The 24,250-nt window shown below is 40.6% G+C and overlaps 1 protein-coding gene across 1 annotated transcript in view; it reads right to left on the bottom strand.

Annotated features, from left to right (window-relative positions):
• Nucleotides 1–3,416: 3,416 nt before the first annotated feature.
• Nucleotides 3,417–24,250, bottom strand: part of TPR (translocated promoter region, nuclear basket protein) — a gene marked incomplete at its 5' end in the record, with an annotated part of 38,651 nt that continues 17,817 nt past the window's right edge. Inside the window, 27 exons of the mRNA XM_008941220.1 lie at nt 3,417–3,670; nt 4,616–4,714; nt 5,254–5,372; nt 6,400–6,556; nt 6,758–6,853; nt 8,036–8,142; nt 8,761–8,855; nt 10,013–10,081; nt 10,939–11,123; nt 11,611–11,701; nt 11,808–11,939; nt 13,265–13,465; nt 14,993–15,076; nt 15,926–16,074; nt 16,875–17,147; nt 17,640–17,848; nt 18,764–18,825; nt 19,474–19,679; nt 20,368–20,566; nt 20,756–20,902; nt 21,266–21,476; nt 21,732–21,862; nt 22,125–22,256; nt 22,595–22,732; nt 23,129–23,276; nt 23,728–23,912; nt 24,012–24,215. Of these exons, the coding sequence (XP_008939468.1) occupies nt 3,615–3,670; nt 4,616–4,714; nt 5,254–5,372; nt 6,400–6,556; nt 6,758–6,853; nt 8,036–8,142; nt 8,761–8,855; nt 10,013–10,081; nt 10,939–11,123; nt 11,611–11,701; nt 11,808–11,939; nt 13,265–13,465; nt 14,993–15,076; nt 15,926–16,074; nt 16,875–17,147; nt 17,640–17,848; nt 18,764–18,825; nt 19,474–19,679; nt 20,368–20,566; nt 20,756–20,902; nt 21,266–21,476; nt 21,732–21,862; nt 22,125–22,256; nt 22,595–22,732; nt 23,129–23,276; nt 23,728–23,912; nt 24,012–24,215 (3,885 nt within the window). The remainder of the gene's footprint in view (nt 3,671–4,615; nt 4,715–5,253; nt 5,373–6,399; nt 6,557–6,757; nt 6,854–8,035; nt 8,143–8,760; nt 8,856–10,012; nt 10,082–10,938; nt 11,124–11,610; nt 11,702–11,807; nt 11,940–13,264; nt 13,466–14,992; nt 15,077–15,925; nt 16,075–16,874; nt 17,148–17,639; nt 17,849–18,763; nt 18,826–19,473; nt 19,680–20,367; nt 20,567–20,755; nt 20,903–21,265; nt 21,477–21,731; nt 21,863–22,124; nt 22,257–22,594; nt 22,733–23,128; nt 23,277–23,727; nt 23,913–24,011; nt 24,216–24,250) is intronic.

Raw genomic sequence — 24,250 nt, 5'->3', positions numbered from 1 at the left:
TCCCTCACCCTGACATGGCCTAAATCTGTTTCTCTCATACACTTGCTGAAAGGTGATAATGAAACACAACACACCTCATTGAAGACATCCCACGGTTAGTTCCCCATTAATCACTCAGTCCTGGAGCTCAAGCAGCCTTTTGTATCTGTGAGGATTTACAGTTTGTGTCTCAGGTGCTCTATCCCTACTCAAAAGTGGTGTTAGAAGACTGCAGAAGGTATTTCATGAAGTTGTATTTTTTTCCTGGTTTTAACAGCTGTAGGAGTGGTTCCAGTCAGTTTTACAAAGTAGTTATCAAAATCCTGGTATTATAGTAATTTTTCATGTCTGCATTGAAGCTCAATTACCAAAAATTAATTTCCCCTAAAGCTCATTTTTTTTTTAAATCCTTAGGGTCCCCTGTACTGGCGTTTCACTAATGGTGTTATGGATAAAGGCTATCCCAAACCTCTTGCAAATGGATTTGCAGGGCTAAGGGGGAAAATAGTAGCAACCCTCCCTGTGGCAAGATACAACAACAGACCAGAATCTGTTTATTTCATCAAAAAAGGTATGTCTCATATTTCTGAAGTTCACAGGTGATCAAAAGGTGCTTGAATTGCTTTTGTCAGGCATCAAACACAATTTCTCTTGACCAAAAGATGGATTTCTTTTAAAAACACAAGTGATACCAGTGTGCTGGGTGGTTGAAAAATAGCCTGAAGGTTTAAAAATGTTAGTACTTCAGTACTTACAGATTTTTAAGTGCATTTTAAAATAGACAAGACTATAAGGGACAAAATCCAGCATTCTGGCAGACAAATATTAAAATAAATTTTATCTGGTGGCAAAACTATTTTAGTCTCAAGTTAATTAGAAGAGGGAGACATTAATCTTACTACTTCATAGCTATACATGGAAATCTCCCTCCCTCTTTCTTAATGTTTTAAATTAATGTGATTTCCTTATCTTTTAAGAATGATGAACTGCCAACATAGAATCATGGAACCATTTAGTTTGGAAGAGACCTTTCAGATCATCAAGTCCAACCACTAACCCAGCACTGCCAGGGCACCACTAAACCATGTCCCTCAGCACCACACCTACACGGCTTTTCAATCCCTCCAGGGATGGGGACTCCAGCACTGCCCTGGGCAGCCTGGGACAGGGCTTGACAACCCTTTCAGGAAAGATGTTTTTCCTGCTGTCCAACCTCAGCCTCCTCCAGAGCAACTTGAGGCTGTTTCCTCTTGTTCTTTTGTTTACTATATGTAAGAAAAGACTGATCCCCCTCTATCCAACCTCCTCAAAGTGATTGTCGAGAGCGAGGTCTCCCTTGAGCCTCCTCTTCTCCAGGCTAAACAGTTGCTTAGCTGTTCCTCACAAGACTTGTGCTCTAGACCCTTCACCACCTTTGCTGGTTATCTGAATTTAAGCAGCAGAGTTTAACAAAATGCAAATCCTTTTCTGGACTCTCACTCCTAACCCAAGAGGCTAAATCGATGGTCTGAGGCTCTCCTTGTTAAATCAAAGTGAGGGCAGCAAAAGCAGTTCCTGTAGTGAGCCTAGGGGAAGTATCACTACATCTAGCAGCACATGTTGGATTTAGAGAATGATGCTTTTTTATCTCAAAACGTAGAAAGAGGGATAAACATCTGAGTATGTGACAACTGTAGCTGTATTAGAATGATGCTGTTCATTTCCTGTGGGTAACATGGATATCGGTGACATTTTCAATGCTGATCTAGCTGCCGGTTTGGTGTTTATGTTGTTGTTTTGTTTTTTTTTTTTTTTTAAAAAAACAACTGCCTGTGTTAGATGGCAACATGCAACAGTACGTGTACAGACAAGAACCAGCCAAGAAGTGCCGCAGAAGAACCCGGGTGACCATAAGATACCCAGCCTATGTGCCAAGGCTCATCATCCGGAGACGCCTGCCCCGGGCAGTACGAACGCCAACCGTTATTCAGACCGTCAGAATCAACCCGTATCCATCAGGTAACTTACATTTATTAAGTTTCTTTGATACAACCAGTTTCATCTTTTTTTCTGAAACACAATATTCTGTTCCAATTGTTTTTTTTTTTTTTTTTAAATGTAACACTTTGCTAGATCTCACTTGCTGTAAATAGGAGCACAGGACAGTTTACAGTGGGCACGCCGTGACACCTCCTGACTTAGGTTTTCTTCTGCTTGCAGGATTTTTGCATAACGAAGTGAAAGTGAATGCCTACTGGAGAGGGCTCCCAAAAGTCATCCATTACACTGTATCGCTACCCAACTACAACAAGCCAGATGGCTACGACTATTATGCCTTCTCCTACAGTAAGTTAACTAACACAAGTTACTATGTAGCTCAAAAGACATGGGGATGGGGGGAAAAAAGAAGCCCGTGTATCTCTCAGCCTTCTGAAATGTGAGGTTGCTGCCTGTAGTTCTGCAAGACTGATTTTAAGCACTACTAAAAAGTCCTGAGAATTAAAATGTTGCCTGTAATGGAGAGATGTATTAAAAAAAAAAAAAATCAATAATTACAGGACAACTAGAGCAGCAAGGTACAATGACTGGAACTAGCCAGCTGCACAAGGCATTGCTGTGGGAGTTCAGGCTCATACAGGGACAAAAAACCTGGCACTTAAATGCAGAATTACACTAACGATCAAGTGAAACTGACAGTTTTTTCACTGGCTTCCATGGAACTATGTTTCTGCTAAGACAAAAAAAAAAAAAAAAAAAAGAAGAGGGACATGAACCATTTTCCTTCACAGGAAAAAAAATAAATTCCAGATTAGGAAGATCCTTTCCCTCTAGCCAGGATCATGTAAAAGCATCCATCTGAATTTTCTGTATTATTCAGGAAAATTAAAAAACCTCTAAGAACTGGCTGTATCCAAACACAGGATCCTAAAATAAGTCTCTGCCAGTACAATCTGGCCTAACCTTATCATAGGCCCGTTCACACTCGGGCACCACAGAGTTCCCACTTATGTAGTCAGTGCAGGACTGTTTTGCTTCTAGTTTGACTATTTCCAAACCCTTAAGACTATTTCTGTGTTGTACCAGTACAAGGGCATTCGCCTCTGTATTGCCTGTTCTTAGGACAGATTTAATTAACAGTACTGTAAAGCTTGGCTAAGAAGGACATGTGAAAAACAAAGTTGAGGACAAAAATTCATTGTTATAGCCTCTCAACTCAACATATATAGATGTATGTACCTGGAATGAAAAGTCTGTTATTCATGCCTAAATGAAATTAAAAGGAAGGCTTTAACATGAAGATTCTTTCCATGTACTAACTGTAGTATCTGGAATTTTAATTCTGGTGTATCTTCATTTCAGATCGGTACTACAGTTTGGATGTTGGCAAAAGAATAGCCAGACCTGTTACTGCTCTCACAGGAAAGACTGTGTCCAAAGACTGGTTCAACTGCCCTAGCAAGTGATGTACAGCAGAGCATTGTAAAAAAAGATGCCATTTGAATGTTGACATTTAGTCTAATTTTATTAATAAAGACATTGAAATGTGTGCACACAAATCTAAGTATAAAACGCTGCTTTAAGCTCTGGCTTCATGACACTAAAGCAACCACAGGCAAACTGGCACTTTTGTATACAGAGCTGTAATTACAGGTCATTTAACTAATATTTCCTCTGTTCAGGCCTCCTCTGCCTCCCATTGCATGAGTTACACCTGCGGTCAGAAAGAAAACAAATGCATTAGTAAAAACCCTTTTCATCAGCCATGGACCCAGGTGATACTTCATCCTTCTGTGAGGAATGGCTGCTGCTGTGGAGAGTTTTCTCCCTGATAAAATTTGAGCTCCCCTCCCACCCTAGAGCCCAGGGATACAGACACTGGACAACTTCTATTGTTTAAAAGGATGCTGTCAACTTCTGATCCTATCCTGGGCTCTGTGACAAAAAAAAAAGCCCAACCCAGTACAGTGTTGTTACTTTATCTGAAATCCCTTTGGTTAGTAAAGAAATGGTGACAGACTAGAAAGAAAACTAGTGTCCTAGGTCCACCTCCTCACTTTTTCTTTCTTTAAAAAAACAGATACCTGTATTTCTGTGCTAGCATCAAATCTTCTACGGTGTTAAAATAATGCCAAACTGAATACAATTCATCTAAAGATTTTTCTTAATACAGAAGCAGCAAGCAATTTATTGTCCTGGTTTAACTCTCTATTGTGTTACAAAAAGGTGCAATGCTTCCATCAGCTATTTTTGTTGTTTATTTTTTAAATAAACAGCATAAGACAGTGATATAGTAACTGGAACCCTTCAAGTACCAAATGGGAAACTGATATATAATGTTAAAAACAAATGTTTCTAAGCTTATGTCCTAATATTATTTTTAAATCTTTTAAGACTGCAAAGTTTAAGAACTGCTGCCATTTATTTTCTTGTCAAGTGCCACATAATAAAATTCACCTATCTGGAAACTGCTCAGACTCACACACTAAACCAAGACCTCAGAGCTCTCACTGCAGCCGAGGCAGGGATGCCGTGGTGTTTAACACCTTACAAACAAACACAGATGTATAAAATAGTACTCTGTATATGGTCCCCCCAAGGCAGAAAGTCCTAGAAAACTCGCTTGAGAGAGTGGATGTGAGCAGCCACCACCACTTACCCCTCTGCCTGTTGAACTGACGGCCACGAACACCAGTTCTCAGTGTCGGCGGCTGCAGCCTGACGCGTCGGAACGGCTTCGGCTGGTTGCTGCTCGTGTCTGTGACAGAGGAGGGGCAGGAAGGAATGTCTCTGTCTACCACAGTTTCTAAATGTTTACAAGATTTGATATCCATTATGGTCTCAAATTCACTTTAAAATTCTGAATGTGCCTCCTTAGTTCATTGATATCTTCTCTGATATAAATAAAAGCCTCAAAACAAGTAAGGTTGGGACTTCTTTCATCACTATTTTAGGTGGCAAATTGGTAACAACAGTGCTTTATTTACTGGGCTTTGATGCTAGAGTTCACTGAAAAGAATATTTTGAAATCTGACACCAAACATACCAGTGGATGAATCGTCCAAGTACCAATAACTTTTGCTCCTTGAAACATTACTCCTGCTGCAGCCTGCTCTAGTTACTGCACTCCAAGTAAAAATTGTTTGCCACTAAGACTACAGGCATCAAAACATGATCCTGCACTGAGTTCTATCTTATTCAGTGTATCTTGGCCAACAGAAGTGCAAGATGCTGCCCCAAAAGTTACAAAAATTAATGAAATGTATGAAACAATGGCTTCCAGCAAGCAACCCATACCTGCAGATGAACTAGAAGGAGGATCTTGACTAGTCGAAGGAAGATCTGACTCATCAGATGCTTGAACAGATTCCTCTTCTTGCTGGCTATCAATTTCTAGGCCTGCTTCTGAAGTAATTCTGGAAGAGAAGGAGGGGAAGAAAAAACATGTAAGAGTATTCACACATTTTCAAAAAGCTCAGGGTAAAAAAACCATCACCTTGGAGCAGAAAGATTCCTACACAAACTGGTTTCCCCAGAAAATCTCATTGGTTTAATTCCATCTTGTTGTGTTGCCCCTGTCCCTACCATGAGAGATTTATCTGACTTTTAGATAAACAACATCATTGTCCTGATATGCAGCCCCACTCCAGACACATACTCAGCATTCTGTCTTTCAGAGAAGGCCCCAGGAGCTGTTTAATAACAGAACTGAAAGCCTAACGAGGTGGTGGCACACTGTGTATGCTCAGAGGGGGGATGAGCCAAGCGGAGGGACCGCGCTGAGTGGTTGTGCCTAAAGATCACTCATTGGTGCAATACTGAAGCTATCTGGACTCTGTCTTCAAAAGACAAAAATCAAACAACACTATAAGGCTGGAAAAAAAAATATTAACATTCAATTTAGTTTAAACACAGCTCACTCGTTGGTATGCATTGTAATTACCTTGACTTATATAAAAAATATGTTGGAAGATAACTGCAACTCCTAAACTGTGGGAAATACCTGTTCTCCACCAGCAGCAGTCACTTGCTCTCCTATCTAGCTAAAGGCCTGTTCTGAACTACAGATTCTTCTGTCAATCACTTAGTTCCTCTCTAGATATACTTACTAAAGATTAGATGGGATTGCAAGGAACAAATTTCTGTCTACTGTATCTGTCTACTGCAGAGCCCTCTGCACTCTGAAAATATACAGAAATCTGGGGTTTGGGTGACTTTCATATTAGTTATATTAAAACAGAAAAAAATCAGAAGACGACCTTTAGGTTTCAGACAAAAAGGTTAGATTGTACTATTTCACCAAATGACTAAATCCCACTGGGGCCGTCCTTCCTACCAGAACAGGTTCAGTTGAAAATGAATGACAGGCATGGCTGGATGAAAACGTATCAGCACAACTACCATGACGACAAGTCCTTGTGAAGCAAACAAGTCATAGCTTACCCTTCAGATTCTGCCTCTGCAAACACTTCGTCTCCATCGTCCCCTGGTCCAGCCTCTGTCGTGGTGGACAGATTGCCAGTAGATGTTGTCACCATTGGAACAGACTGGGAAGCGTGCTCTGAAGCATCTGCTGATGCACTTTCAGTAAAAACTGTCACTGTACAGGAAAGAGGTTTAATAAACACTGACTTTGTTTGAATGTCCTGCAGAACATCTACAGAGATCTTAAGCACGCCAGGGAAAGGGCTACTGAACACTCCTGACAGCAATAAGCACTGGAACAACAATAATATGTTTTTTTTCTGGGAAGTCAAGGTTTGCAGCCTTTACTTCAGCCTGCAAATTTCTTGCCACTTACCTGGTGCTGCTACTTGTAAGGGTGTCGTGGGAACACTACGACCACCTGATTCTTCCTCATGGGCAAGGAACAGTGGGGTTTCGTACATTCCTAAGCCTGCAACACAGTGTTAGTGACAGTAATAAGAGCCAGCTAAAAGAGAGATTAACTGTCTACCCTTTGTATACTTGAGGAAATCCAGTGATTTGTACTTAAACAAGGTGGTTTTTGTTATTTCAAGCTGTTCTGACTTACTGCCAGAGCTGCTTAAATTTATTGAAAGGTAAAACCTCAATGAAAATGTGCCCTTGTTTTGCTCTACGCTTCTTCCAAGACCATCACACTGTTCTACCCCAACAGGGATGCAGGGGAAAGGGACTGATGGAGGACAACAGCAAAACCAGTATCATGGAATCATAGAAAGGTTTGGGTTGGAAGGGACCTTCAAGATCATCTAGTTCCAATGTCCTACACTGGGCAGGGACATCTCCCACTAGAGGAGGCTGCACAAGGCCACATCCAACCTGGCCTTGAACACCTCCGGTGATGGAGCATCCACAGCTTCCCTGGGGCAACCTGGGCCAGTGTCTCACCAACCTCATAGTAAAAAACTTCTTCCTAATTGCCAACCAAAATCTACCCTCTTACAATTAAAACCCACTACCCCTCATCCTATCACTACAAGCCCTTGTCAGAAGTCCCTCCCCAGCTTTCTTGTGAGCCTCTTTCAGATACTGAAAGGCCACAAGGTCTCTCTGGAGCCTTCTCTTCTCTAGGCTGAACAACCCCAATTCTCTCAGCCTGTCCTCATAGCCTCTTCTGGACTCACTTCAACAGGTCCATGTCCCTCTTGTGTTGGGGGCTCCAGAGCTGAATGCAGTACTCCAGGTGGTCTCATGAGAGCAGAGCAGAGAGACCAGCTGCCTGGCCATCTCTTAGCAGGTAAGGATAGATCCCAAGGATTTCTTGGCATTTGCTGTTTTCCCCTACTATTTTACTATAGGAAAGCTCCAATTAACAGTAAAATTAAAGGTAGAAATCATTCCCTCAATATTTCGTTTCTCCTTACATGCTTTTTCTTGTGCCCAGCAGGCCACACATCACACATAAAACTCCAGCTTCTCTTGTTTACAAGCCTGTTGCTCCTACCCACCCAAGCATTCTACTTTTTAAACCAGGTTACCAGTAAAAATGTAGCAGCAGGACAGAAATGCTTTTTAACTTTCCGTGAGTACCCGAAGAGGAACTGGATTTTATTGGATGCATTGCTTTGGAAAAGAAAGCACAGAAATGGTTTACCTCCTTGTGACGCCAGCTGACCGAGATCAGAGTGACTTGAGCTAGTTTGTGGCATATCTTCAGGAGGTCCAAATCTGAATCTTGGAACTCCAGCTACCTGTGGGGAACTATCAAAATAAAGATTTAAGGAATTATGCAGTTTTTCCAGTGATTGGGGTGGGGGGAGACAACTTTCTGACCAAAACAAGTGAACAAATTATGCATTAGACAAAATGAAATTAATATGGACCATACAAATCAGCTAAACTAGTGCTAATTAAACAGCAATCAGTTTCTCAAACTTATTTGGACTGCAACTGAAATCAGTAGAGCAGTCCTGAAACTCCCTATCTATTCATCCAGTGAATTCTCAGAGTTCTAAGTGGATTGCTGAAATATGTCCAGAACAGTCCATCCCAGACTCAAAAATGGAGATAACTTTTCCAACTTCTATTGGTAATACCAGGGCCAGGGGGGAAGAGTGAGGAAGAAAATGAAAAAACTTTGTTTTTTTGCTTCATCCTTTCAGTCAGTAAATTACAATAGACTGGAGATGATCTGCCTCCTAATTTGCTGCTGTTTCATGATATGCATTTCAAATTATGATTACTTATTTTAGATGCAGTCATCTATTGTACTACTTAACATGTTTTAGCATAGTATTCCAATCACAAGCTCATTTCATCTGAATTTGTTCTCATTCTGATGAAAAATAGAAATAGGTGCCTTTTTTTATATTTACTTACTGAATGGCTTCTGCAAACCCATCTGTACGATGTGGAACCACAAGAGTTGGTGTGCTTGGAACTGTTCTGTCCTCATCATCAAAGAAGTGTTGCTGCTGGAAAAAAAGAGACTGATATGAGAGCCTACAATGTATTTCCAGTTTCTGCCAAGCCAAGTTAAAGGTTGGTTTGCTTTTTTTGTCCAGCAAAACCAAACCCAGACAGATTTAGCTCCAACAAAATTCTTATCTAATTTCAGAGATCTAAATCTGAGCTAGTTATACATCACCCTTACAGGTGATAAAAAAACTCAAGCCAAATGAAAATAAAAACCATACACTTGCAGGCACCCATCTTCCAAAGGATTTTTAGACATCTACTCCATCAGATCATCGTACTGTCAAAGTTACACATCTCCCTGCTGACTATAAAGGAATCTCAGGGTGACTTATTCATAAATAGATAGGGATCATTTGTCTTAAACTGTCTTGATACCACGTATTTACTGTATGGGATTTCCCACCAGATACCAAGTCATCTGCTCCCTATAAACTAGTGTCCTTTGTTCCTGCACGGTCTACAAAGCCAGAAACCTCAGCTCCCTTTTCCCTCATCCTCCTCTTCATCTTCCTCCTGTATCTTTCAAATATTTTACAGTATTCTCTCTAAAATACTCTACATTCCCTTCCGTGTGCTCAGTTCCTGCCCAAGTGAAAATGAGGACGTACTGAGGCCAGTTCCAAGCAGAAACTGAATGACAGGTACTGGTGAGCCAAGTGGAATCAAGAACTGAGCTAATGCCTCTGAGCTCAGAACAGATACTTTTTTAGTCAGTCTTTCTCTCCTCCCTCGCTGACCTTGCTATTTGTCCCACCAAATAGAGTGCAAGTTGGATAAAGCAGTCAAAATCAGCTGAGGGAGACAGACAGTAAAAGCAAAACTGAATTAGCCCTGTTCCCTTAGGATGAGGCTGATTTTTTTTTTTTTCCCAGCAATATATCCACTTTAAAACTGATTCTAAACCTAAGGAATTAAAACTGCCTCGGACAAAACCAATTCAATTTCTTTTGAAGAGCTTTAGCTTCTTGGGGCTCTTCTAGTATTTGCCTTCCATTAGTACAGAAATTAACAGGCGTAAGATATGATCTGCCAGGCTACAGAAACCATCCCACATCTGAAGTCAGTAGCTAGACTTCTTTAAAACCCAAAATAAAACCCAGGAGTTACAAACTGTTCCTCAATGCAGGTTTTTAGGAGACTTGTGTGTGCTTACCATCCCACCTATACCAGGAGTCAGCTGAAGTCCACGGCCCACTGACTGCCTTCGAGTCATCTGGATTCTCTTTATAGCAAAGAAAAAATGAAGCAGTGTGAAAGCTTTCCTGGAATTCTAATAACCTACAATTGTTCAATCAAAGCCAATTGCTCTAATTGTTCAATTAGAGCAGCTAAATGAATAAGTGTAACAATTACATGTCAGGGTGCAACAATGCTCAGTACAGGCCTTGTACCTTCTTAAATAATAGACCACAGCAGCAGCTACTCCAATCCCACATCTGCTGCCTGGTCTAACCACTAGAAAGAACCAGGTAGGTTGAAACTCTGGGTAAGTGACATTACTGTTTCACTTGACCTTCTACTGAGGACAGAAAACTTAAACAGAGAAATATTGTGTCCCCAAGCCTCGAAACAAGTTAGTGGTAAAAGATAATTTAAGTCAGAGTATTTTTGCGATGTTCAGGGTATAAAGCTTTCATTCACAAAATCCATAAGTCTATGTCAAAGCATAATCGTGGGTCAGGCCCTGACTGCAAAAGGTTTAACTCAGAAAATGAATGACAATGTTTCTTTGCCCAGTCTTCACCATGGCAGAGACAAATAACCCCCACCACCCTGTCTGAGTTACAACTTCTTCAAGAACAGCTTTTGTACCGGAAATATCAGCAGACACTTGACTAAAACACTGGTATACTAATTTCAAGATATAAATCCATCATGAGTGTCTTACTGCTCTTAATGCTCATAATCTTAGGTCAGCCATAATCTTAGGTCAGTTTCCTCAGCTACCATTTTTAGGATGCTAAATAGATGCCATCTATCTTTACAACAAGCAGAGTACTGCGGTTTTATTTAGAAGAAATCATACAGGGATTTTTTTTTTTTTTAAAAGCCTTCTGAACTGCAGGAGATGGTTCCTACCTGCACCGGGGGCCCCAGTTCCTGGGGAGGAGCATGAATGGTCAGCCGTGGGGGCAGGGGGTGTGGAGGCCTGCGTGGGGACTGGGGGGGCCGTGGGGCCTGTCTCTCGGAGGCGGACGACGGCTGCTGCTCCCTCGGGCTCTCGTGAGGGAAAGTGGACTCTGCAGCACTCGTGCTCCCCTCTCCTAAGGCGTGCACAAGTAGAGAGGAGAAAAAACATGCAAACCATCTCCAAACTGCTGAAAACAGGAAGGTAAGTCTTCCAGTTCTGCTGCCACATGAACACAGACATTTTTACCCTTGCAGGAGTGAGGAGAGCTCACAACTGCTGCTCAAAGTCACCTAGAAGAGGACCTGTGCCAGCTGCACCAACATCGGCACCAAAACAAACCACTGAGGGTTCAAGTGCTGATTTAGAGACAGCAGATCCATCTACTGGGCTATCAACAGCAGTTTCCATAGCAGCCAGAGGCTGCAGGGGTTTCAAAAGGATGTAGAAGAAATCCAGAAAAAAAAAAATTTCAAAAGAATCTACATTTCAGGTTAAAAAGGTCTTCAGCCTTTCACCATATATTCTTACTTTTAAAAACACATTTTAACACGTGCAAAACAGTTTCTACATCTTCCTCCAGTTACAGACTCAGACCTTGAAGACAGATGCAATAACCATACCACTGTTTTGAGAATCTGCTGCCCTCTGGTTGCTTTCACCTCCTCCCATGCTTTCCTCAGTTTCTGTTCCAGGATCTGTACCATCAGCACCCTAAAAAAACCCACATCAGCATAACATGACATAGCACTCAACAACTCAGAGGCTGGAAAGTAAACACAAAAGCAGTAGAAAAGTATTCAGAAAATACAAATCTCACCTCAGCATCATCTGCTTCATATCCATCGTTACCATCAGCACTACCAGTTCCTTCATTACTGTCATCACCTTCATCTCCCATCCCCGTGTCTTCATCATCATCCTCATCTTCCTCCTCCTCATCCTCATAGTCCTGTGTTAAGACCACAAAACCCCATTAAGGAAGGGTGGGAAGGGGAGTGGCAGGATTCCACATGTTGAAGTGGTTTGCTTTGTGGTATGTAGACCACATCTGTCTGTGTGTCTCCTTCTGACTTTCAGCATTTATTTACCCATGGAGTGACTGCATGTATCTTTTGATTGCTGTGGTAGGTTGACCTTGGCTGGCTGGTGGACACCCAACCAGCCACTCCCTCACTCTCTCCAGCAGGACAAGGGTAGAAAACAAGATGGAAAAGCTTGAGGTCAAGATAAAGGCAGCCAGCTCACCAATTACCATTACGGGCAAAGCAGACTCAACTTGGGGATAATGAATTTAATTTGTTGCCAATAAAAAACACAGTTGGGTGGTGAGAAAGACAAAAACCAGAACCCCTTCCCCCCATTCCCTCCTACTTCCCAGGCTCAACTTCACTCCTTCATTCTCTACTTCTCCTCCTCCTCCTCCCCTGACCTCAAGCAGGGCAGAGGGAACAAGGAATGGGAGGCTGTGGCCAGTCCATAAGTTTATTTCTGCTAGTTCTTCCTCCTCACACTTTTCCCCCCTTCTCAATCATGGCTCCTCTCCAGACAAGCAGTCCTTCAAGAACTACTCCAGCAGTGAGTCCTTCCCACTGAAGGGCTGTCATCCTTCAGGATAAATCTGCTCCTGCACTGGCTCCTCTCCACATCCCACAGTTCCTGGCAGTAGACCCTTCTCCTGCATGGGATGCAGTTTCCTTCAGAGAATATCCACCTGGAGCACCATGCTTCCCTCCACAGGCTGCAGGGAGATACTTCCTCCATTGTGGTTTGTTTCACAGGCTACCAGGAAGATCTGCTCCAATGTCTGGAGCATCTCCTCCCCCTCATTCTTTTCCAACCTTGGTGTTTCCAGGATTGTTTCTCACATTTTTTCCTCACTGCCATGCCACATTTTACCCTTTTAATATATGTTTCCACCAGATGACAGGCTCAAGCTGTCCTGCAGTGGGGCCACTGCAGAGCCAGCTGGAACAGGTTGTGTCCAGCACAGGGCAGCCCCCATCCTTTCCTCACAGATATCACCTTTGTATCTTGAAAAACTCATATGTTGAATAGCCAGAGATAGTCTAGAAACACTGTTGAATTTTATGAGTTTGAAAAAAAAAAAATCAAGCTGAGTTAGCAAGTATCTTTAAAACACTAGAAGTTCAGACTACAAAAATACTATTTATATAGTAAAAATAAATAAATCAGCCCAGCACAGTGAGCTTTACATCTTATCAAAGATAAAATCATAAGTAGTTCAAAACCAAAGTAATTCCATGATATACATACCTCCTGCTCGCCTTCGTTTTCTTCATCATCATCATCTTCATCATCACTATCAATTACAATGACATCATCTCTCTTGGACTGACCATCTTGAGATGAAGAAGTATTTTGCTGATCCGACTGAAGAGGTCCAAGATCTATCGGGATAGACTGAGAAGTTTCCTCACTGTCCTCCATGGGAGTGTACTCTCCCTGGGTGACACCCTGTAGAAGACACAGGTAAGTTACCAGAGTTAACACTCTGCCCTTCCTTCACACCCAGCCAAGGCAACTGCCTGGTACAGGGGCACTCTGAGCACTCCGTCAGCACTGCAGCTGCTGTCAGCACATGAGACTGGTGGATGGGGCAGCAAGAAGAGAAACAAACTGATGGGTACAAGAGAAATGCTACTTAACACTGCTTCCTCATAACTAATACAGGAGAGGACAAGAGAGAAGACTAAAGGCGATTGTCACCAATCAACTACAGACAACTAAAATTCTCCCTGTGATCAACCCTATTCTCTTCTAAGCACAAACTCTGAGCTGCTGTTCTAGAGTTCTTTTGGTCTGGAGGAACACCAGTGCAATCCCCATGACAGCCTAACACTAAACCAGCAAACAGTTCTCTTTCCATTCAGCATATACACATATGTATATACAAAACTTTTGAATCAAATCTCACAAGTATGACTACAGATATTCAGAAAAAAAAAAACAAAAAACCATCAGAGAGAGTCCTCCACCACCTCTTTTTTAAAATTAAAATAAAAAAAAAAAAATCTGGAAAATCATGGCTCTACCACATACATTTTGTGGCCTTCAAAGCTTTTGGTTTAGGTAGGGTAACTAGGTTCTGTTATTTCCAGAATGTGCCACTTTAATGTTACAAATGGTTGTTCAGCAGCAGAATTCAAATAACCCCACTGAGTACTAGAACTGTTAATGAAAGAAGGTTTAAAGATACCTGTGGAATAGCAAGCACACTGCTGGGATTTATTGGGGAAATAAATGTTTGTCATACCTTCTAAACATGTGAAGGATATGAGGGGGAAAAAAAAAAAATGACTGAAGACTCAGTAGCCACCACTGCTTAAAGAAAATAGATCCCACAGCTCAACGTGAGGTTTTGCCAAGTTAGAGAATAAATGTAATGCTTGTGCTCACTTCTGAGGTGAAGGGACATTCGTGGTTTTCACTTGGCTTTCCTAACACAGCTATAATGGGCATTTTACACAACCAGAACAAAAGCAACTTTTATTTCTGTGTATCCCATCATGACCCATCTAACACTAAGACAGCTCAGGGACTTGTCAAATCTTTCTGTAAAAGAAAAGCTGGAAACCAAAGAGAAGCATCTCAAAGGAGTACGTGAAGAACTGAAGACACAAATTCCATTTTAAGACTGTGACCCATTTAACCTCTGCAACTGTTTCACTACATAAAACTGGGGTTAAGGATCCCAAGATCCTTAAATTAAATTAAATGCACATTAAATTAAAATTCAATTAAAATTCAAAACTACAATGCTTCCTTAACATTCCAAATTTTACTTATGTAGGTACGTGTAGAGTGCAATAAGAGTGATCTATCCTTGAACACAGCAAGTCTAAACTTTAAATGGTTATAAGTACTTTCCACTAGAAATCTGCAAGATCTGATTCGAGATTTCATTTCTAAAAATACTGAGTTTGAAATAAAAGATACCTGTACGTGCTGAAGAAAGATTTTTTTCTTTTCAAATACACTTACTTCTCCAATTGAGTCTTGTGAGTCCTGATTGTAAGCTTGAGCTTCTACCTCACCATCAGTACTCTCTTCTGCTGTCACTTCCTCCTGAAAGAACATACATTTTTCCCCATTTAAAACACATCATTAACCCTAAAAGTATAGTTGAGATGTTTGATTTTTTTTTTTTTTAAATTTTTACAAAAAAAATTATCTTTTCCCACAAAGAAACATGATGTTTCCCTTGTACTACTGTTCCTTAGCCCTGCTTTTACCTAGCACCTTGGATTTCTGTCCTGGAGAAATAAAATTTCCCTGTTCCAGTCCACTGGACTTCAGTGTCTCTGTATCTTTTCAAGACCCAAAAACAACCCTCAAGGTTTCCCATTCCACCTCCATTCTCTCAGTTAATTAAGTTATAACATTCTTACAGTCTTGCCCTTTTCTGTTATGCAACAATCCCTCTTGTACAGAGTTAACGAGCTATCTTTGACTTCTGTAACATTTTTTGTGAGTTGCCTGCTGTGAGCTTGTCTCAAGTTCATTCCTTTTTTTGCAGGACAACCCAATTCCCTCACATCAATATCTTACATGCATCTCCTGTCAGCTTTTCCATGGAACTTATCTTTGCTTCCCTGGCATCTCCTCAAGTACACTGTATTTTATTCCAGAGCAACTGTAGATAATGGCCTTTGACCATAGCAAAAAATGTTTTCATCTTCTTCCTCCTCAGTGCCCTCTCTCTTCCATCCTACAGTTCAGTAAGATGTGCATCACTCATTGCAACCTGTATATCCTCTGCCTTTCACAATACCCAAAAATAATTGCTTCCTTCACAACAGATTAAAAGGTTATGTTAAGAATTAACTGACTTGCTCTGAAGTAATATACTTCCTCTTCCCACTAAAATTTTCCAAAGAGTCAGATTAAGCAGCAGCATTTTAGGTCCTTACAAACCTCAGGTCCAACTCTCTGTATGCTTCTCATTTTCTTTGGAAGAGGTACATCCACTGTTTCCTCTGATATTTGGTCTGAGTTCTCCACAGTATTATCCTCCTCTTCCTCTCGTGGACGTTTAGACAGTGAAGAACTTGGGGTAGCTGAAACTGAAGAAAGCCTCTCTGTTATTTTCTGAGCAACAAATGTACAAAACAAAAAATCAAAAGGTTTAATAATTTACTCTAGCAGATTGCCTCTTCTTCTGCATTGAATGATATCAAATAGAATCCCAGAGAGTTATTTGTGCCTTTTCCTAGGACATGAAAACATCAGCCCCTTTTGTTACAAGTCTTACGCTCTTGGAACTATATTTGCTATCTAACTGACCCCAAATGCTTCAGGTTGTAGCTGAAATCTTTTCCACCGTCTTTGTTTCTGACAAGTACACCAAAAAAGTTTAAGAGAGTATCAGCTGGGGGAAATAGGCAGGATGTTTGGTATTTTGGGGAATACACATTCTACACCAAAATGTACACTATGCACGGGAAACAGATGTGCAAGTGAATCACACCAAGTAGCTTTAGAATTCTTCTCTTTATATTCCAGCTTAAGTAGCTTACTCATGACTCACAAAATTAACCTTGCTCCAACAGAGCAAGAAAGACGCAGCAAGGTTTAATGTATTAAACCCCAACGCTGCTCTGAACAGATAAACAAACCTGAGGGTTTGTTTTTTTTTTTTTTCTCTACTTGAAGGAAAGCAGTGACAGCATTTCAGAGCTACCATTTTTGAAGGTTCCAGAAAGGAGCCTAACCTCAGAAGTTTGTAAAGCTGCAGTAAATTCAGGTGGGTGGGAAAACAAAAGAGCAAATTCTTTTGCTGAAGTTAGGACTGGTTTGACAAGAGCCCAAGTGGACCTACTGAAGAGGAACTATTAAACATGCAGGCCTTTAAAATAAAACCAACCTGTGCCAAACACTGCTGTGGAAGTGGAGGGCCGCTCTATCTGAGAGCTCTGTACAACTTCAACAATGGTGGGGGATGGCTCCTGAGTAGCAGGCTCAATCTGAGGATGACTCTGCTGAGTGGGCTGCACAAAAGCAGTTGCTTGTGTCTGCTGCTGAACAGTCAAGATGGGCTGAGAGAGTGATGTCTGAACATTAGGACTGGTGGAACGCACAGACCCACTAGTGCTCCCGAAGACTGGAACATGCTCCACAGGTCCTTCTGACTGCATAGCTGAAAAGCAAACAGAAGCACTTCACCTCTCCTCATATTACCTAGTACAGTCCACATTCTCCAGGTCAGAATGCTCTCAATAAGCAGATTCAATGTTTTGCACATTGAACTGTTTATATCCATTTTCAGTTGAGGAATCATGAGCTTTGTTGCATCAGAGGGGGTCATAAAAGTGCAATATTGACAGAGGTGCAGGGACAATAAAGCTATCTGAAGTACTTCTAAACTCCCAAGATGTAAAGGCAAAGGGAGCTTGAAAAACTTCTTTCCTGTGAGCCCTGGAACAGGCTGCCCAGAGAGGTTGTGGAGTCTCCTCTGGAGAGATTCCAAACGTGCCTGGATGTGATCCTGGGCAACCTGCTCTGGGTGACCCTGCTTTAGCAGGGGGGTTAGACTAGGTGATCTCCAGAAGTCCATTCCAAGCCCCACCATGCTGGGATTCTGTGTGATTTATGATTGCTGTAGGTCCTTACACTACACTAGAACACTCACCCTCCTGAGTCTCCACCTGTGTTGTGGGCATAACTGTTGCTGTTGGAGTAGTGGTCGGATTAGTGACTGTAGCAGGAGTAACCATGGGACGAATACTGGCTCTTGGGGTAGATTTATTCCCAGCCATTGCAGCAGCAGTCACTTTACTTGGAGTTGACACAACAGGAGTTGGCTTAATATTTGCTGTTGGTGGATCTGAAGTGCTAGCACTGAAAGACAGAATGTTGGTTTCATTGTGGTAGCACAGAAACCAGATTTTAAGAACACCAAATGTAAATATAGTGTCATAGCCAGAAATACTGATTTTTAAAAGGTTAGTATTTAAAAGCTCAACAAAGTCATAACAACTTGCCTTCCAAAATTTGTTTAAAAAGAAAAAAGACAGACCCACTATTCCTTCAGTAGTATTCTGGCCAGCTTAGAGGTTTGACAGGCTTCTTCAAAGGTAATCAACTAGACATCTTTGAGTAGATAAAAAGGAGCAGTGTCTAGCTTGTATAATCAGCCGCGCTGGGTCTTTATTACAGCACATAATACATTGATCGTTAAAAGGATGAACAGATTCACCCAATACAGAGCAACATCATCTCTTGGCTGAAACAAGATCAGCAAAACTTTAGGAGGCACATTTTAAAGCCTTGCATTCGAAATGGTGTTACTGTAAAAACTGAAAGAGTTTGTTACTAAAATTAATAATACAGTAATATTTTCCATTTTAGAACTTAGTCATTAGACTGCTTTCTGTTGTTACACTTATCTGTTTAGTCTGTTTCTTCACAAGGAAGGTCCTCCCCCAAACCCAGGAAGGTTAAAGGTAATAATCAAAACTCTACAACTTTACAAATATTGAAGTCTTGAAAACATTTTTTTTTTTTAAAAAGTCTTTTCTTTCCCAGATACCATGCTCCTGGTGGTAAATATGATAATTTAACAGCTTAAGAGCTTCAGTGATTAAAAGTAGCTGAAAAAACACGAGGAACATATTATGGCAATTGGTATCCTCAAAGCTGCTTAAGAAAAATTATGAAAAGCCAGTAGTTTACTAAGAAGAACAATTAGATAAAGACAAAAAAAAGAAACACCAACCCCAAAAACTGCAAAACCCCCAAAACCTTTCAACTCACATTCCTCTTTCACCTGAAGCTGGAGTAGACTTGAGTGAGATTTGTCTCTGCTGTTCTGGGACCTATTAAGAGACAGAAGTATCATACCACGTACACATGAAATGGAGTGAGCAATAGGGAAAAATACTTCAGCTGACAGATCTCTTTACTGACAACTGTCTCTCTAATAGCCTTGTTAGCACACCTAGTCAGACTCCACAGTTATCAAAAATTCTCCAAATCAAATCACAGCAGTCCTACCAAGTACATAACCAATTCAGTAACTGCTCAGGTATTTTTTGAAGCTATCAAGACAACAGCAGCTAGAACCCATTATACTGAATGTATAGATAAAAATACAGAAACAGAGAGCAGAGTGCAAACAACTCACTGGTTATTAACAGTGAACGATGTAACTCTGCTTGTTAGAACTGGGAATTCTGCCCATGGCAGGAAATAAACTTTAAATTAAGTTTTGAATCCTTACTGTAGTTCACAGTTTGTTTAAAGTGCAGGAGTCTAAGACCAAAATTTCCATCTGCTATTTAGGATGTTTAGAGAAAACACTTTCACATAAAGCAGTCCTGAGTATTAACTACTGTATACACAAAACCAAACCAAGTTGGCCTTGGCCGGTGCTGCTTGTGCTGCCAGCTCTTGTTCTTGCTCAGTCATGAGACCCACAAGCCGTTTGTTTCCTCACACAGAAGCCAGCAGAAAGGCTTTTGTACCTTGTTTGTAGACTCTGGTGGCTCATCTCGCTGCTCATGGTGTCGCTCTTGCTGCTCTCTAAGCTCTCTTTCCAGCCGGCAGATCCGCCCCTCGTACTGCGATTTGAGCGCGCTCATCCGCACCTCCAGCTCCGTCTTCTGCTCTTCTAAGGAGCTGCTCTTCTGCTTCCACTCTTCATTTTCTTTTGTTAGCTGTTCTTTTGTACCTAATTGAATCAGAAAGAATTCAGTCTTGCCACTGTAAAGCTGCCTCCTAAGTCTCTAGATAGTTGTTTTAATAGGTTACTGAAGGATTCTGAAATCTTAAAAACGTTAAGCTACTGAAGGAGCTCTTAGAGGCGTTTACCTTTTACATGTCTTTTTTTTTTCTATTTAATTGCAGTTAAATAAAAACTAAATTAAAAAGATAAAAATATATAGTGAATACATAAATAAGATATTAAATAAAGAAGTAGTCACAAAAGAATGAGATGTTTTCAGCAAGCTCTTATACCATCATTCCTCTCAACAACAATTAAAAAGAGAGGAGACAGTATGTTTTACACCTGTAAGATTACAGAAAGCAAGAGGGGAGAGAATTTACCTATGCTGTCAACCTGCTCTAACCAACAGAGGGATAAAAAGGGGGTTATCATGTTGGCTGGCCAAAAATCAGAGACTTTTTTTACCATCACTGTACATCCAGTTATATACATTTATCAACTCTTGAAGGAGTTAGATTTTAACTTTTAGAACAATTCCTGTAATGTTTAATCTAGAAAAAAATTTTAAGTAAAACATGAAGTAGGCCATATTTTCCCAATCACCCTGTCTAAATGCTTTGCCATAGGAATCATCAAAAGCCTACACAGAAGAAGACATCTTAAGTACAAGAAAAAAAAAATACTGTAATACCAGCTAACTGTGCAATCTTCTGCTTGGCTGCAAGCAAGGTCTTCCTAGTTTTCTCTTCCTTCTCAGTGATCTGTTGCCTCAGCTGCTCCTCCTGCGTGGTCTTCTCCTGAAGATCTTGATGAAAACGAGCAAGTTCTGACTGTAGCTGTGTTACCTGCTCCTGGAGATTCCTAACTTCGGTTTCCTTTTCTGCTATAGTCTAGAATTAGAGAGATTGGAACTGTCAGCCACAGCCAGACACCCTGGCAAATATACAACAAGCTCCAAGGACCTAGTATTAGCTGGCCACTGTATTAAGATTAAAAGGCTTCAAATGAGTAATAGGGGAGCCCAGTCCTCTGAACACAGTAACTTTTTAATGTTCTCACCTTGTTCACTCTGTTCTCACCTTTTGTAAACTTTCAACCTGAGCCTCCAAAGTCTTTGTCTTTGCTTCAGCCTGACTGAGAGTGTCTTTCAGCTCTTGTACTTCCTGGACAGAAACTTGTTCTTCTTGTTGTTCTACCAAAGACTGAGTTGATGCTTCAGCAACCATCTGAAATATGTCAAGCAGCAGCAGGCTAAAGGGGACTATCTGACTGCAATGTCATTGCTTTCACAAGTTGCTTTTACATGCAAACCCATAATTTAAAAACTACTGAGCAAACCCCAAGAATGCTAATGAACGCTGAAGTTTTAAGAATACTGCAAAATATTAAGGGATATGGAGCTCATGTTTTGCAGCAGTTTGAGCTAACGGCAGAATTAACAATGCAGTTTACTGCTTTTCACAGTTAATTACTTATAAAGTCATATACTAAGGGAAAATGCAGATCATTACCTAGATTATACATGACTCTAGATGAAAACATCTTTTCAAATGCATTTTCACTTTGTTTGTGGAAAAAATTCTATCTACCTTATCATGCTGTGCTTTCAGCTCCTCATACTGAGTCTTGTATCTGCGCCCAATTTTCTTGACCTGTGTTATAGTTTTCACTTTTTCTTGTATGTCAGCCACTTTGGCATCTAGTTCTTTCTGCAGAGTATCCTTTTCCGTTCTTATTTTAGTTACTTCCTCCTTCAAGCTCTGAACAAGATTCTGGCTCGTAGTCAAGGATGCATTAGTTCTAAGTAACGAGAGATTAATTGAAAATGCAAATGAGGTATTTGAAATAATCCATAAATTTCAATATTGTTCTGTTATGTAATATAACTCACTACAGATAATGTCTGGGATGATAATATAACATATTAGGCTACAATAAGAATACCAAAGGATTTTTGGGTGCATGGAGACAGTTGAGGAATTACGCTTCCAGATACAGCCTTATTTTAAATATCTGGCTTTGCACAGAACCTTCCCTAATTGATTTATACCACACCTGGCTATCTCTGCTTTAAGCCGGCCTGTTTCCTCACTCATTTGTTGGATTCGCTTGGTGTTTGCCTCCTTCTCTGAAAGCAGCTTTCGGTACTCCTCGAGATCGGTGTCCTTCTGTTGGCTCAATAAATGCTGAAAGGTTAAGAAAACAGTTGGCATTTTCATAACATATCTGTGTAGTTATATCCAGAAAATATCTTTGATTTAGAGCTGCTGCTTTTGCATTTTGATTTGGAAACTATGAATGGGAATAGTCTATTCTGAAGCTGCATAAACAATGTTCTATCATTCAAATACATTTCTTAGTTTGTTATTAAGAAAAAAATATGTAAGTTTTTAGTGGTTTTAGTTTTTCCCCTCCCCAACATCACCTTTGAATACATGCATTCCTCACCTGAGTCCGGGCTTTCCAGCGCTTCACATCTTCTTCCAACAGCTTTTTCTCTGCCTGCAACATTCCACTTTTCTCACTCAGCTCAGCATTAGACTCTTGTAGAGGCAGAATGTCAGCTTCAAGCTTCCGTACCTGAAAACACAACTGGGGATAAAACTCTCTGGATCTTATGAGACTGAAGGAAATGTAAATTAAAGCTGTGGTCTGCTTCATATCTATTCTTGAGCCATTCTTCATTTACCTGCTGATAATATCCTTGGCAGTGGTATACCTCTAGCCAATGATAACTGCTAACTCTAAACTTTCCCATGTTTCAGGTGGACCAATGTCTTCTAAAATCCTAAACGGCAAGTTTCCTCATTTGTACATGATGTAAAGGAATAATCTCAATCTACATCATATATTTATTGTAACGAGCAATGGTATATCCAACTTGACTGTCTTGAAAATTTGTGAACCTCATTACTAACCTTTGCTTGAGTTTGTTGTAGCTCTTGTTCTAACCTCTCCTTCTCTTCTCTTAGCATCTTGTTGGTTTCTATCAGTACGTTCATGGTTTCTGTTTTTTTCATTAGTTCTTCATGCTGTGCAATGGTTTTTGCTGTTACCTTTGGAGAAGATGTAACTCAGTCATTTGTTTTGCTTGTACTTGCATATATACTTACCTGGACCTCGCATAACACTGTCTTGGAACACTATCACAACATTCATTATCTCACGTGCACATTCCAAACAAGTAAAGAGTGCTTAAGAAATGGGAGATGGAAAAAAAAATTGAGAGAAAACAAATATATTTTCCCTATCTATGTGATTCTGGAATTGACACACTGCTTCATAGGGCTTGGAACAAGATCCTCCCTTTGGCTCTCTATCAACCCCAATTTAAAAGTTCCTGATTCTTCCAGAATTTCAGTTTTGGGCACAGGCAGCAGATACAAAGAGAGGAAGAGAGAGAGAACAGCCCTCTACTTCCTGAAATCACAAGCACTAATATCCAACCATACCTGCACCTTCTCTCTCTCAGCATTGAGACTGTCCTGCAACTCCTGGAGCTCCCTTTCCAGGTGCTCCACTCTCTGGCGGTAACGCAAACTCTCCACCTGGGCCACCTCAAATCTAGTTTCTGCAATCTCCTTTTCACGACGTATAAATCTGCAGTAAGAAAATGAGCCATGCAGCATGCCAGTGAAAATGGAAGACAAAGCATTTTAAGTTGAACCAGCTTATAAGTGAAGGTCTACTGCGTATAGAAATCAGTTCAGAAATACCAAAAAGAAAATCTTAAATAAAATTCTTGAAAATCTACATAAACCCCCTATACATAAACCCCTACAATGAGAAAAAAAAAATCACGTCTATGAAAATTTCTTGCCAATCACATTTACTAAAATCTGATTTAGCTTCTCATCATGTGATGCAGTTTTTTCCTAGAAGCAGAAATAAATCTCCTCTCTTAGTTACTGATATAGTACAACCACCTCCTACTGAGCAAGAAAGCGTTTAAATTTTATACATTATCCTTCAAATATAAAGTAATACATAACTATTTAATTTGGCAACTCATTTCTAACTACCTAGACAAGGAGCTCAGAGCTAAATTTACCTAAGGATTTCTAATATTTGTTCCTGGGATTTGCCTTCCTCACTGATAGAAACATTCACAGCAGTTGGCATGGCTTCTTTCATAGAAGACACCATCTTATCACTCAGACTCTCCAGCTGTTCATGTAATAACCGATTTTGCTTCTCCAAATCTTCACAGCGGGATGCAAGTTTGGAAGCTTCATCCTGCAACAGAGTTGTTCAATGGTTGTGAACACTGCACCTGAATTCCTGTTAACTGAAAAAAAAAAAAAAAATCCACTGAAAGCATAAAACCAATCATACCTTCATCATTCTCTCTCTCTCTTCCCAGGAAGCTTTGCACTCTAACAATTCAGACTCAGCCTTCCGAGCAGCTTCCTCTAGCTGCTGCCTCACTGCTGTATTCTTGGCAACTTGGTCTTTAATAGCCTGCAAGGCTTCAACATCAGCAGCATGAAGCATTAATTCCCTTTCATATTTATTTTGAGCTTCAGAAGCCATCCTCGCCTGAAGAAAAATACAGAAAAATAGACTGTTACCTT

The sequence above is a fragment of the Merops nubicus genome, unplaced genomic scaffold (genome assembly GCF_000691845.1).
Source record: "Merops nubicus isolate BGI_N331 unplaced genomic scaffold, ASM69184v1 scaffold5505, whole genome shotgun sequence".
Classification (NCBI taxonomy): domain Eukaryota; kingdom Metazoa; phylum Chordata; class Aves; order Coraciiformes; family Meropidae; genus Merops; species Merops nubicus.
The sequence above is the reverse complement of the archived record's forward strand: the minus strand, read 5'-3'. Positions and strand labels throughout refer to the sequence as shown.